The 13,771-nt window shown below is 48.8% G+C and overlaps 1 protein-coding gene across 2 annotated transcripts in view; it reads right to left on the bottom strand.

Annotated features, from left to right (window-relative positions):
- Positions 1–13,771, bottom strand: part of epha8 (eph receptor A8) — a 782,627-nt gene that overhangs the window by 184,994 nt on the left and 583,862 nt on the right. For both annotated transcript variants that reach the window (XM_085966785.1, XM_085966786.1), the window contains exon 9: positions 7,950–8,017. In XM_085966785.1, coding sequence (XP_085822911.1) covers positions 7,950–8,017 — 68 coding nt within the window. The remainder of the gene's footprint in view (positions 1–7,949; positions 8,018–13,771) is intronic.

The raw sequence follows: 13,771 nt of genomic DNA, 5'->3' as shown, positions 1-13,771 counted from the left end.
TAAGAGTGGATCATTTCACAGTGCCGCTATACGGATACAAAATATAAGGGTAAATTCAATGATCTTCACTCCCAATTTGATCTGCTCTTGTAGCCCTTTGAGCACAACTCAACACTGGGAATGAAGGAGAGCTGAGTTTACCTGATAGAGTGCAACTGCAGGTCAGCAGAATTATCAAAACAACATACAGGACAGGAAGAAGCAGCCAATCAGTCTGGCAAGCCCGTTCCTCCCTGCCTTAGACAACAAGCATCAGAGGCTTGGTATTCACTGGATTAACTGCCCAACTAAAGTAATGAAGTATTAACAATTTCAGGCATTACACGGAGTTTGGAGATGTGAACAGTTTAATCACAGAATTCTAATGACAAGGGATATGGATCAAAGGCGGGGATGTGGGACTGAGGTACAAATCAGTCATGATCTGATTGAATGGCGGCACAGGCTCGAGGGGCTGAATAACCTCCTCCTGTCCCTATGTGCAGAGGATAACAATAATGGTTGGGAGGTTGACATTCACTTAAAACTTTAAAAGGAGTAGAGGAGCAGAGAGACTTAGGTACACAAACCTTTAAAAGTTGATAAAGATGCATTAAAAAATATAGGTTTATAAATAGGGGCATAGTGCACAAAAGGCTGCATCTAGCAGATCGTTGGTTAAAATACTGTGTCCAGTTTTAGGTGCCCTACTTAAGGAAGGATATCAAGGCCACAGAGAGGGTGCATCACTAAGATGGTCCTGGGGATGAAATACTGGGGCTATTTTCATTGGAAAGAAGAAGGCTAAGAGGTGATCTGATGTACGTGTTCAAAATTATGAAGGGCTTTGATCAGATCACTGTGCAAGTTCACACATGAAGAATGGCCCCTTGGGAGAGGTGAAGAAGCACTTCCAGTGGCTGTGGAACAGTAGACCAGCCTGAGCACTGCCTCCAGGAGAGGAGCGGAAAACAGAGGCCCCTGAAATACGAAGGCAGTTCAATGGCCATAGAATTAAAGTGAGGGACATCATAGTTAAATCTAGTCCTGTCTTCATCTGGCATCAACATGCACTTTCATTCAGGACTCATCTGGATATTTAACAAGCACAGGGAATGCTGGCTGATTTTTATCCTTTACTTTGCCTAGAGATACTGGGGGAAAAATTTGGTTGCTTTGCGCCTCCCGTTAGCGATCTAAGAGGGTTAGGTTTAGGGTTCGGGATCCTGAAATGCTTCACTGTACCCACACCTTCTGTAAGGAAAATACATTTCAGTAAAGCCACAGTTACACCCAGAGGGAGCCTCAGTTTAGCACAGTGCCCTACATGTAATTCAAGCCACTTGGTTTAATGTAAAGAAAACATAATATTCATTCACCGAGGGCGTAAGCTCTCATCTCTCTGGTGACCCTTACATACTCTGTAGCAGTGACACAGAAACATAGAAGATAGGAGCAGGAGTAGGCCATTCGGCCCCTCGAGCCTGTTCCGCCATTTAATGAGATCATGGCTGATCATCCAAATTCAGTACCCTGTCCCTGCTTTCTCCCCATATCCCTTGATCTGTTTAGCCTTAAGAAATATATCTAACTCACGCCTGGCCACGATCTTCGGTAGTGCCCCTGACATACCGCCGGACGCATGGCGCTGTGGTACGTAGCACCGTGATATTGCCTCACAGCGCCCCAAGAGGGACATGGGGTGCTTCCAGTAGTGCCCCTCCTCCCTCTCGGGGTGCTACCTGGGAAAATCGGCCGCGGGGGCGCTAATTTTTTTGGGGTACTACCGCCCCAAAGGGCGCGCAACTCAATTTTTCCCCCACTGAGTCTAAGTATAGCATCTCCAATGCCACACTTGCTGAGATCAGCTAGCTCAGCACAGATCAGGGGTTGGGATCTTCCTGACCTGTGTGACTGAGTACTATGCCATAATTACATTTACATCGAGTGCTTCGTCCGTTTAATAGCTCAATACTTCCCAGATTTTTTTCTTCTGTGGGTTGAAAATAATCAGATTTTCTAGGATGTCTCTCTCCTGCTAAGAACAAGCGCTAATCAAGGACTTATTGATCCACCGACAATCACAGCCCTTTCATTGCTTGAATACACCATAATGTTGCTGGGGGAGAAGAAATGATGGCATCTGAAGTGCAGGCTAGATCACCAGGACAAGCACCCTCTCCAGTCTCTTCGATGAGATGTTAAACTTGAGACCCTGTCTGCCAGCTACATAGATATAAAAGATCCCGTGACACTATTTGAATAAGAACAGGAGTTCTCTTGGTGTCCTGGCCAACATTTCTGTCTCAACCAACACCACTAAAAACAGATGATCTGGCCATTCATTCATTTGTTGAGCATATTGGCTGCTGTACGAGCCTCTGTAACAACAAGCACAGAACATCAGTTAATCCACTGGCTGTAAAGTTCTTTGGGATGTCCTAAGGATGTTGTAGAGCACGACATAAATGCCAGTTCTTTCTTCCTTCTTTGCAGATGAAAGAGGACCTTTGGCCCATCTAGCCTATCCTACCATAGAAACAATCCACAACAGCTAGCTGTCTCTTAGCTCAGTTGGTAGCACTGTCGCTTTTAAATCAGAATGGTTGCAGGTTCAAATCCCCCTCCAGGAGCAAGCACGTAATCTAGGATGAGGGAGTGCTGCACTGTCGGAGGTGCTGTCTTTCAGAAGAGACATTAAACTGAGGCCCTGTCTGCTCTCTCAGGTGGATGTAAAAGATCCCATGGCACTATTTGATAGAACAGGGGAGTTCTCCTGATATATTGACCAACATTTGGTTGTTTATCACATTGCTGTTTGTGGAACCTTGCTGTGCTTAAATTTGCAGCTGCATTTCCTACATTACAACAGTGACTACACTTCAAAAGTACTTCATTGGCTGTAAAGAACATGGGGAAGTCATGAAAGGACGTAACAGGTGCTATATAAATGTAAGTTTTCTTGAATAATTCCAGAATTTTTGCCTCCACTCTCCTACCTGGACACCATTTTCAGGTATCAAAGAAAGAATGAACTTGCATTTCTATCGCGTCTTTCACCACCTCAGGACGTCCCAAAGCGCTTTACAGCCCATGAAGTATTTTTGAAGTGTAGTCACTGTTACAGTGTAGGAACAGTACTTATGTGAGGAGATGTATCCTGCATCAGTCCTGAACATAAGAACATAAGAAATAGGAGCAGGAGTAGGCCAATCAGCCCCTCGAGCCTGCTCCGCCATTCAATAAGATCATGGCTGATCTGATCCTAACCTCAAATCTACTTCCACTCTCCATCCCACCCGAACCCATGTGATCTCCCGGGAGAGGCAAAAAACCAGATAAAAAACCCAATGGCCAATTTGGGAGAAAAAATCTGGGAAATTCCTCTCCGACCCATCTAGGCAATCGAAACTCGTCCAAGAGATCACTCTGTCCCTGTATTTCCTGCAGTACTTACCTTCTGTAAAAGGTGATCTCCACCCCAGCCAGGAACAGGCCCAATTTACTCTTGAAGGACTCCTAGCTGGCAGCCTGTTCCCAAGGTCTCCACTAATCCCTGTGAATAGAACCATCTCCTGAAATCTAACACAGAATTAGAACACAAGAAGTAGGAGCAGGACCAGGCTACACGGCCCCTGGGCCCGCTCCGCCACCCACAGGGCCATGACCGATCCGAACCTAGACTCATGTCCAATTTCCTGCCCGATCCCCGTAACCTCTAATTCCCTTTACTTCTAGGAAACTGTCTATTTCTGTTTTAAATTTATTTAATGATGTAGCTTCCACAGCTTTCTGGGGCAGCAAATTCCACAGACCTACTACCCTCTGGGTGAAGAAGTTTCTCCTCATCTCAGTTTTGAAAGAGCAGCCACTTATTCTAAGACTATGCCCCCTAGTTCTAGTTTCACCCATCATTGGGAACATCCTCACCGCATCCACCCGATCAAGCCCCTTCACAATCTTATATGTTTCAATAAGATCGCCTCTCATTCTTCTGAACTCCAGTGAATAGAGTCCCAAGCTACTCAACCTCTCCTCATATGTCCACCCCCTCATCCCTGGGATTAACCGAGTGAACCTTCTTTGTACTGACTCGAGCGCAAATATGTCTTTTCTTAAGTATGGACACCAAAACTGTATGCAGTATTCCAGGTGCAGTCTCACCAATACCTTGTATAACTGCAGCAATACCTCCCTGTTTTTATATTCTATCCCCCTAGCAATAAAAGCCAACATTCCATTGGCCTTCTTGATCACCTGCTGCACCTGCATACTAACTTTTTGAGTTTCGTGCACCAGGACCCCCAGATCCCTTTGTACTGCAGTACTTTCCAGTTTCTTGCCATTAAGATAATAACTTGCTCGATGATTTTTCCTGCCAAAGTGCATAACCTCACACTTTCCAGTATTGTATTCCATCTGCCAAATCTCTGCCCACTTACTTAGCCTGTCTATGTCCCTTTGCAGGTTTTTTATGTCCTCCTCACTCACTACTTTCCCTCCCATCTTAGTATCATCTGCAAACTTTGATATGTTACACTCGGTCCCATCCTCCAAATCGTTAATATAGATTGTAAAGAGTTGGGGACCCAGCACTGACCCCTGCGGAACACCACTAGTTACTGATTGCCAGTCTGAGAATGAACCATTTATCCCAACTCTCTGCTTTCTGTTAGATAACCAATCCTCCACCCATGCCAGAATATGACCCCCAATCCCGTGATTTTTTATCTTGAGCAATAATCTTTTGTGTGGCACCTTGTCAAATGCCTTTTGGAAGTCTAAATACACTACGTCCACTGGTTCCCCTTTATCCACTCTGTATGTTACGTCCTCAAAGAACTCAAGCAAATTTGTCAAACATGACTTCCCCTTCATAAAACCATGCTGACTTTGTCCTATTAAATTGGGCCAGAAATTGCTGAACGGGGCTTGCAGCCCCGTTTTTGCACTTACCCCGCGCTCCTGCCGATCAGCTCCAGGGACGCCTGCACTTGCTGAAACAGAAAGAAGAATCCCGGGCAGCGTATGACGTCACGCCGCCCAGGAGTGCAGCCAGCGCGAAGCCAGGAGCGTGCAGTGCAAGTGAGACACGCCCCTTGAGGTCTCAGTTTCACTGGACACGCCCCCAATGTTTCTGTCAAGCTGCTAAGCATTTTTACATGCAAAGCAGCAGTTTAAATAGGTTTTTGGAAGTTTTTTGAAGATTTTGGTAACTTTTATAAACTTTTTTAAATGTTTACATTATTTTGAGTAATCTGAAGTAGTTTTAAAGAGAATTAAAGCAATTTAAAGACTTTTAAAAGCCCTAAAAGAATTTTTTTAATTCCATTTATTTATTTAGCAATGTCGTCGTCATACGTGTCTTCACACTGTTCCCTTTGGGGAACTGTATGAAGTGGTGGAAGGATTTATGGCCATGATTAACGCTCATTCCGTGACCGTAACCATCTTTGAACCAGCCATTAGGGCGGTTAGTCCTATGGCGGGAGGGTTTTACGGGCTCCCACAAGCTATACAAGGAGGGGGGTCCACCCACACCCACGGACGCAAATATCCCACTGGATGTCAACCCAGAATTTAGAGCCGGAGCTCCGACTCCACTTGCCGGGACTGTCTGGAGCGGGGTTCGAAACCCTACCCTGATCTGGCCCAGCGGCGGGGATCCTACCGCTATGACAAAGGCCCAATCCGATTAGCAACGTGAAATGGCAGCATAGGGCTCCAGTCACGGGGAGGGAAAAGGCGCAGGAAACGTATGGGTGTCACCTTTTGTGCGGAGTGGGCCTTTTGCGTAGCAGTAAGCATCCCCGCCGCTGGGCCAGAAGGAGTAGGGTTTTGAACCCCACTCCAGACAGTCCCGGCAAGTGGAGTCGGAGCTCCAACTTTAAATTCTGGGTGGACATCCAGCGGGATACTTGCGTCCGTGGGTGTTGGTGGGCCCCCCCCCCTCAGATGGGTTGTGGGAGCCCGTAAAACCCTCCCGCCATAGGACTAACCACCCTAATGGCTGGTTCAAAGATGGTTACGGTCACGGAATGAGCGTTAATCACGGCCATAAATCCTTCCACCACTTCATACAGTTCCCCAAAGGGAACAGTGTGAGGATACGTACGATGATGACCTCTTGCGCAATGCACCTCCTTGGACCCTCAGTCGCAGATGCGAGGGGGCAAGTCGTGCAATTGTTAAATTTTTCATTTTATTGACATGTAAAATGTTGGCCCTGTAATTCCCTTCCAAATGCGCGAGTACGGTTGGGGTACTTACGCATCTGGCTGGATGAAATGCCGGTTTTCAGCATGCACAGTGCATGTGGGGAAAACCGGCATTTCCTGTCCTCTGAGCGAAGGGGTTCAGAGGCAGAACGCGTGCGACTGCACAGGCAGCGCGTGCGCAGTATAATTCGCCGCTTTCATTAATGCTTTCAGTGAGGTCAAGTCATTACAACTTACGCATGAAAAAAGCATGGGTACAGTTGCTCCAGAGGCTGCGGAGGAAGATATTTATTATCGTGGAGCTTCTGAAAGTATGTATGTCTGTATATATTCCTTTGCGTGTTATGTATATATTCCTTTACTTATGTGTATGAATGTATTATTTAATTATGACTTTCAGAGAAAGTAACTTATTGGAAAATCATAATTAAAAACATACATTCATACACATTAGTAAAGGAATATAAAACATACATACATATACGTAAAGGAATATATGTGGACATACATACATAACTCATTCTCACATTCCATTCACACAGCCACAATTGCTCCTTCTACCTACCGTTCTGAAAACACTTTAAAAAAAAAAAAAATTTTAACTTTAAAACTTACTTAAAATTTCTTAAAATAACTTCCCTCCCTTTCCCAAACAAAAATATTGCATTTCAGAAGCTCCACGATAAAATATATCTTCCTCCGCAGCCAATGAACAACTTTACACTTGCTTTTTTCAAGTGTAACTTCTAAGGACTTACCCTCACTGAATCCATCATTGAAATCCACAAAGTTCACTGCGCAGTGAATAGACCTCGGGTCTGGAAATGCCGGCGTTCCCCGCATGCGCTGTTCCTGCTGAACGCCGGCATTTCCAACGGCCAGATGCGTGAGTACCCCGACCGCACTCACGCTTCTGGCCGCGAATTTCTGGCCCATTATGTTTATCCAAATGTCCCGTTACTGTCTCCTTAATAATGGACTCCAAAATTTTACCAACCACAGATGTAAGGCTAACTGGTCTATAATTTCCAGCCTTCTGCCTACTACCCTTTTTAAATAAGGGTGTTACATTAGCAGTTTTCCAATCTGCCGGGGCCTTTGCTGAGTCCAGGGAGCTTTGGAAAATTACCAATGCACCCACAATCCTTACCGCCACTTCCCTCAAGACCCTAGGATGTAAGCCATCAGGTCCAGGGGATTTATCCGCCTTGAGTCCCATTATTTTACCGAGTACCAATTCCTTAGTGATTTTAATTGTATTTAGCTCCTCCCCACCTAGAGCCCCCTGTTTGTCCAGTGTTGGGATATTCTTAGTGTCCTCTACCGTAAAGACTGAAACAAAATATTTGTTCAGCGTTTTTGCCATCTCCATGTTTCCCACCATTAATTTCCCGGTCTCATCCTCTAAGGGACCAACATTTACTTTAGCCACCCTTTTTCTTTTTATATAACTATAGAAACTCTTACTATCTGTTTTTATATTTTTTGCTAATTTACTTTCATAATCTAGAACTTGCTCTGTATTAGTTTGTACTATGTCCCCTTGTCCTGCAGTCATGGTTTAATAGTTCGGTGGATTTCTGTTCCCAATATCTTACAGGGACCTATGACATCACCAGAAGAAATCAAGGAGTTGGGGTATATTTGCAGCAATCCTTCAATGGACAATGACAATATACAGAAGACAATTCATTCTCCATGGGTTCATTTCAACTTTACAATCGATTGAATGCTATTGCTCTGGGTACTTACGGTGTCCATTTTGGTAATACATCTTCTCTTCATCGGGATCCTGAAATGCTTTACTGTACCCACACCTTCTGTAAGGAAAATACATTTCAGTAAAGCCACAGTTACACCCAGAGGGAGCCTCAGTTTGGCACAGTGCCCTACATGTAATTCAAGCCCAGAGGGCATAAGCTCTCATCTCTCTGGTGACCCTTACATGCTCTGTAGCAGTGACATAGAAACATAGAAGATAGGAGCAGGAGTAGGCCATTCGGCCCCTCGAGCCTTCTCCGCCATTTAATGAGATCAGGCTGATCATCCAAATTCAGTACCCTGTCCCTGCTTTCTCCCCATATCCCTTGATCCCTTTAGCCTTAAGAAATATATCTAACTCCTTCTTGAATATATCTAATGAATTGGCCTCAACTGCCTTGTGTGGTAGAGAATTCCACAGGTTCACCACTCTCTGGGTGAAGAAATTCCTCCTCATCTCTGTCCTAAATTGCCTACCCCTTATCCTTAGACTGTGACCCCTGGTTCTGGACTCCCCGCCATCGGGAACATCCTTCCTCAAACCTAGCATTTAAACCAGTCCAGAATCGTACCAGTCATTTTCAAGAGCGACTAGTTTACTACAAAAGCTTTCTGACGCTCATTAATTAAAAAGTGACTCTCGCATCAAAGATAATGAATGCACACCACCAAAAAAGAACGTTCTTATCGGCATTGTGGCTGGCCTCCTTCCTCCACTTGGTTTAATGTAAAGAAAGCATAATATTCATTCACCGAATCGCCTTAGGCAAGTCTCAGCTGGCTGTGTGGCCTGTAACTGAACATCTGCACTGACGGGCACTGGGGTGAATTTCTCTGATCACTGCACTGGCGGTAATCTGGCGGAGAGGATCGCTGCCCGTTATAGAACCCGTCCAATTTTCATTTCACTCAGCCACATATCCGCTGTGTGAAGCACTTTACAAATTCCCCACGGGAAGTTATTTTATCAAATCTGCGTCAGTCAGTCTATTCAAACCGAGGGCAGGTAACAAAAGTTCACAGATCACAGAAATCACAGAAACCCCACAGTGCAGATAGAGGTCATTTCGGCCCATCGAGCCTGCACCGACACATATCCCACCCTATCCCCGTAACCCCATGTATTTAATCCCCCTAACACTAAGGGTCAATTTATCACAGCCAATCAACCTAACCCGCACATCTTTGGACTGTGGGAGGAAACCGGAGCACCCGGAGGAAACCCACGCAAACACGGGGAGAATGTGCAAACTCCACACAGACAGTCACCCGAGGCCAGATTCGAACCCGGGTCCCTGGCGCCGTGAGGCAACAGTGCTAACCACTATGCCACCATGCTGCGTTTTTTAGCATTTGATGGGAGCTTTTATTCCCTGAGGGCATCACACAGGGTACGACAGCCTAGCTTTTAATGATACTGGATTGGCAAGCCAAAGGTCAGAAGATCAAATCACACCATGGCAAATTAGAAAATTGAAATTATTGGCTCGGCACCAGAAAATGACCACAAAACCTGTGGATATGTTACCATAAACTCAACTGGTTCACTCCTGCCCTTCAGGGAGTGGAAGCTGCCACCCGTACCCAGTCTGGTTTCATAGAATCATAGAAATTTACGGCACAGAAGGAGGCCATTCGGCCCATCGTGTCTGCGCCGGCCGACAAAGAGCTCTCCAGCCTAATCCCACTTTCCAGCTCTTGGTCCGTAGCCCTGTAGGTTCCGGCACTTCAAGTGCATATCCAAGTACTTTTTAAATGTGATGAGGGTTTCTGCCTCTACCACCCTTTTAGGCAGCGAGTTCCAGACCCCCACCACCCTCTGGGTAAAAAAATTCTCCTGAACTCCCCTCTAATCCTTCTCCCAATTACTTAAAATCTATGCCCCCTGGTTATTGACCTCTCTGCTAAGGGAAATAGGTCCTTCCTATCCATTCTATCGAGGCCCCTCATAATTTTATTCAGAAATGTGTGGGTCTGGCTTATGTGTGACACTAGGCCCACACTATGTGGTTGATGCGCTATCAATTACTCATAAAAGACTGAGAGTTAGAAGAGTAACTAAAGGCTTTTATTAACAACAGAATGGAGGTCTGCCTCGCGTGGTCGACCGGTCCATGATACAAAGGGCTGGGGAGCAGTCACCTTTATACTAGGACCTGTGGGAGGAGTCAGCCGAGGCATGTCCAGGCATGTACACAGTGGAATACAAACAGGACAAACAGGAATACAAACAGTGGTTTACCACATTCACCCCTTGTTTAAAATTGAGTCCGGCGGGGTGAAGTGTATTAAAAGTTAGTGTATTGGAGTCTCTCCGGAGGTCTTGTCTGCCGCTGTGATCTGCGTGGCGACGGCAGGGGTAGTGAAGTTTCCAGCGTCGAGTCCAGCGTAGGCTGTGGCACAGGCGTGTCGTCCTCGTAGATGTCGAGCGGGTCGCGGGGCCCAGGCCTGCCGTCTGCTGGGGCTGGATATCGGATCGTGGGGGGTGGTGGTAGTGGGTAGTGGGTTACTGCGGCCCCCGAGGGTGCAAGGTCTCTTATGGAGACTGTGTCCTCCCGCCCGTCCGGGTATGCGATGTAAGCATACTGGGGGTTGGCGTGGAGGAGGTCGACCCTCTCGACCAGGGGGTCCGTTTTATGGGTCCTCACGTGTCTTCTCAGTAGGACCGGCCCTGGGGACGTCAGCCATGGCGGTAGCGATGTCCCCGATGTGGACTTCCTTGGGAAGACAAACATTTTCTCATGAGGGGTGGCGTTAGTGGCAGTGCAGAGCAGTGACCGAATAGAGTGGAGCGCATCGGGGAGCACATCCTGCCAGCGGGAGGTTGGAAGGCCCCTAGACTTTAAGGCTAGCAGGACGGCCTTCCAAACTGTCGCATTTTCTCTTTCCACCTGTCCGTTCCCCCGGGGGTTGTAACTGGTGGTCCTGCTTGTGGCAATACCCCTAGTTAGCAGGTACTGACGGAGTTCATCGCTCATAAACGATGAGCCCCGGTCGCTATGGATATAGCTGGGGAAGCCGAACAGGGTGAAGAGGTTGTTCAGACATTTAATGACCGTGGCACTGGTCATGTCCGGGCAGGGGAAGGCGAACGGGAAACGGGAGTACTCATCAATAATATTGAGGAAGTACACATTGCGGTCGGAGGAGGGGAGAGGCCCTTTAAAATCGACGCTCAGGCGCTCGAAGGGGCGAGTGGCTTTTATCAGGTGGGCCCTGTCTGGTCTATAAAAGTGCGGTTTGCACTCAGCGCAGACTTGGCAGTTCCTGGTCATGGTCCTGACCTCCTCAATAGAGTAAGGCAGGTTGCGGGCCTTGATGAAGTGGAAGAACCTGGTGACCCCCGGGTGGCAGAGGTCATTGTGGAGGGCCCGCAGTCTATCGATCTGCGCGCTGGCGCAGGTGCCACGCGATAGCGCATCCGGGGGTTCATTTAGCTTCCCGGGCCGGTACAAGATCTCGTAGTTGTAGGTGGAAAGTTCGATTCTCCACCTCAAGATCTTGTCATTTTTGATTTTGCCCCTCTGCTTGTTGTTAAACATAAAAGCAACTGAACGCTGGTCAGTGAGCAGGGTAAATCGTTTTCCGGCCAGGTAGTGCCTCCAATGACGCACAGCCTCCACAATCGCCTGGGCCTCCTTCTCAACAGCGGAGTGTCTGGTCTCCGGGCCTTGGAGGGTTCGTGAAAAGAAGGCCACGGGTCTCCCTGCCTGATTGAGGGTAGCGGCCAGGGCAAAGTCAGACGCGTCGCTTTCCACCTGGAAGGGGATGGATTCGTCCACTGCGTGCATGGTGGCTTTGGCAATGTCCTCCTTGATACGGTGGAAGGCTAAGCGGGCCTCTGCCGTCAAGGGAAAAGAGGTGGACTTGATCAGCGGACGGGCCTTGTCCGCATAGTAGGGGACACACTGGGCGTAATAGGAGAAAAACCCTAGGCACCTCTTCAGGGCCTTGAGGCAGTGGGGCAGTGGAAGTTCCATAAGGGGACGCATCCGGTCGGGGTCGGGGCCGATGACTCCGTGTTCCACAACACAGCCAAGGATGGCGAGGCGGTTTGTGCGGAATATGCACTTCTCCTTGTTATATGTCAGGTTTAGGAGTTGGGCGGTGCGGAGGAATTTTTCGAGGTTTGCGTCATGGTCCTGCAAGTCACGGCCGCAGATGGTCACATTGTCCAGATATGGGAAAGTGGCCTGCAACGCATTTTGATCTACCATCCGGTCCATCTCCCTTTGGAAGACGGAGACCCCGTTGGTGACGCCAAAGGGAACCCTAAGGAAGTGATAGAGGCGGCCGTTTGCCTCAAAGGCAGTGTACTGGCGGTCCTCAGGGCGGATGGGGAGCTGGTGGTACGCTGATTTCAGGTCAATGGTCGAGAAGACGCGGTACTGCACGATCTGGTTGACCATATCAGCTATACGGGGGAGTGGGTAGGCGTCCAGCAGGGTGTAGCGATTTATTGTCTGGCTGTAGTCGATGACCAGGCGCTGCTTCTCGCCGGTCTTAACTACCACAACCTGGGCTCGCCAGGGGCTGGTGCTGCCCTCAATAATCCCTTCCTTCAGGAGCCGCTCCACTTCGGTTTTAATGAAAACCCTGTCCCCGGCACTGTATCGCCTGCTCTTTGTGGCGATGGGCTTACAGTCGGGGGTGAGGTTAGCAAACAGTGCGGGGGGGGGTGACTCTGAGTGTGGAGAGGTTGCACCTGGTGCGCGGCGGGCAATTTGGGAGCTGCTGGCTGCGGACTGTGAGTGGGGGTAGGGGTCCACCGTACGCCATCGTAACACTTTTAAGGTGGCACTGAAAATCTAACCCCAGCAGGACGGCAGCGCAGAGGTCGGGCAGGACCAGAAGTTTAAAATGATCGTACACGGTCCCGTCTACTACGAGTGTCACCACGCAGTAGCCGCCGATGTCCGCCGACTGGGACTCGGAGGCCATAGAAATCCGCTGTTGCGCAGGCAGGACTGGGAGAGAGCAACGCCGCACCGTGTCGGGGTGGATGAAGCTCTCCGTGCTCCCAGAGTCAAAAAGGCAGATTGTATCGTGACCATTTACCTTAATGTCCATTGTGGAACTGGCCAGTTGGTGCGGTCTCGCTTGGTCCAGTGTAACGGATGCCAGCGTAGGGGTCGGTGTGTCGCTGCGGGTATCAGATGAGGCGGTGTCGGGGGCCTGCTGCGTCCTGGCTGTCGTCCAAGATGGCGGCGTCCATGATCCCCATGTGGCTGGAGGCGTCCAAAATGGCTGCTGTACCGGTGATTCGCACATGGCCGGGGAGGTCCAAGATGGCGGCCCGCATGGCCCACACGCGGCGCTGCTGGGGTTCGGGGTGGCTTTGGCCCTGCAGACGCTAGCGTAGTGTCCCTTCTTCCCGCAGCCCGAGCAGATCGCGTTTTTCGCCGGGCAGCGCGCTCTGGGGTGTTTTGCCTGGCCACAGAAGTAGCATTTCTGGCCTTGGGGCACTGCTGTCTGGCCTTGGGACACTGCTGCGGTAGTTGGGCCGTTGTTGGGGTGTGGCTGGGGTGGCACGGCGCTATGAGGCGGTCCTACCGTGTCCCAGGCTGTCATTCCCCGCGGCGTCCACGGTGCAGAGGAGTAGGCATCCATGCCCTGGTAGGCTGCATCCAACGATAGTGCGAGTTCAGAGGCCTTGTTGAGGTCGAGGTTACTCTGCTCCAACAGTCGCTGTCGGGTGTAATTGGATCTGTGGCCCGCTACAAAAGCGTCCCGGATAAGTTCCTCTGTGTACACGGCGGCCTTTACATCCTTACAACCACAGGCCCGGCCAAGCACAGACAGTGCCTGAAGGT

The sequence above is a fragment of the Somniosus microcephalus genome, chromosome 25, assembly GCF_052327205.1.
Source record: "Somniosus microcephalus isolate GS21.2 chromosome 25, FLI_Smic_1.0, whole genome shotgun sequence".
Lineage (NCBI taxonomy): Eukaryota > Metazoa > Chordata > Chondrichthyes > Squaliformes > Somniosidae > Somniosus > Somniosus microcephalus.
The sequence above is the reverse complement of the archived record's forward strand: the minus strand, read 5'-3'. Positions and strand labels throughout refer to the sequence as shown.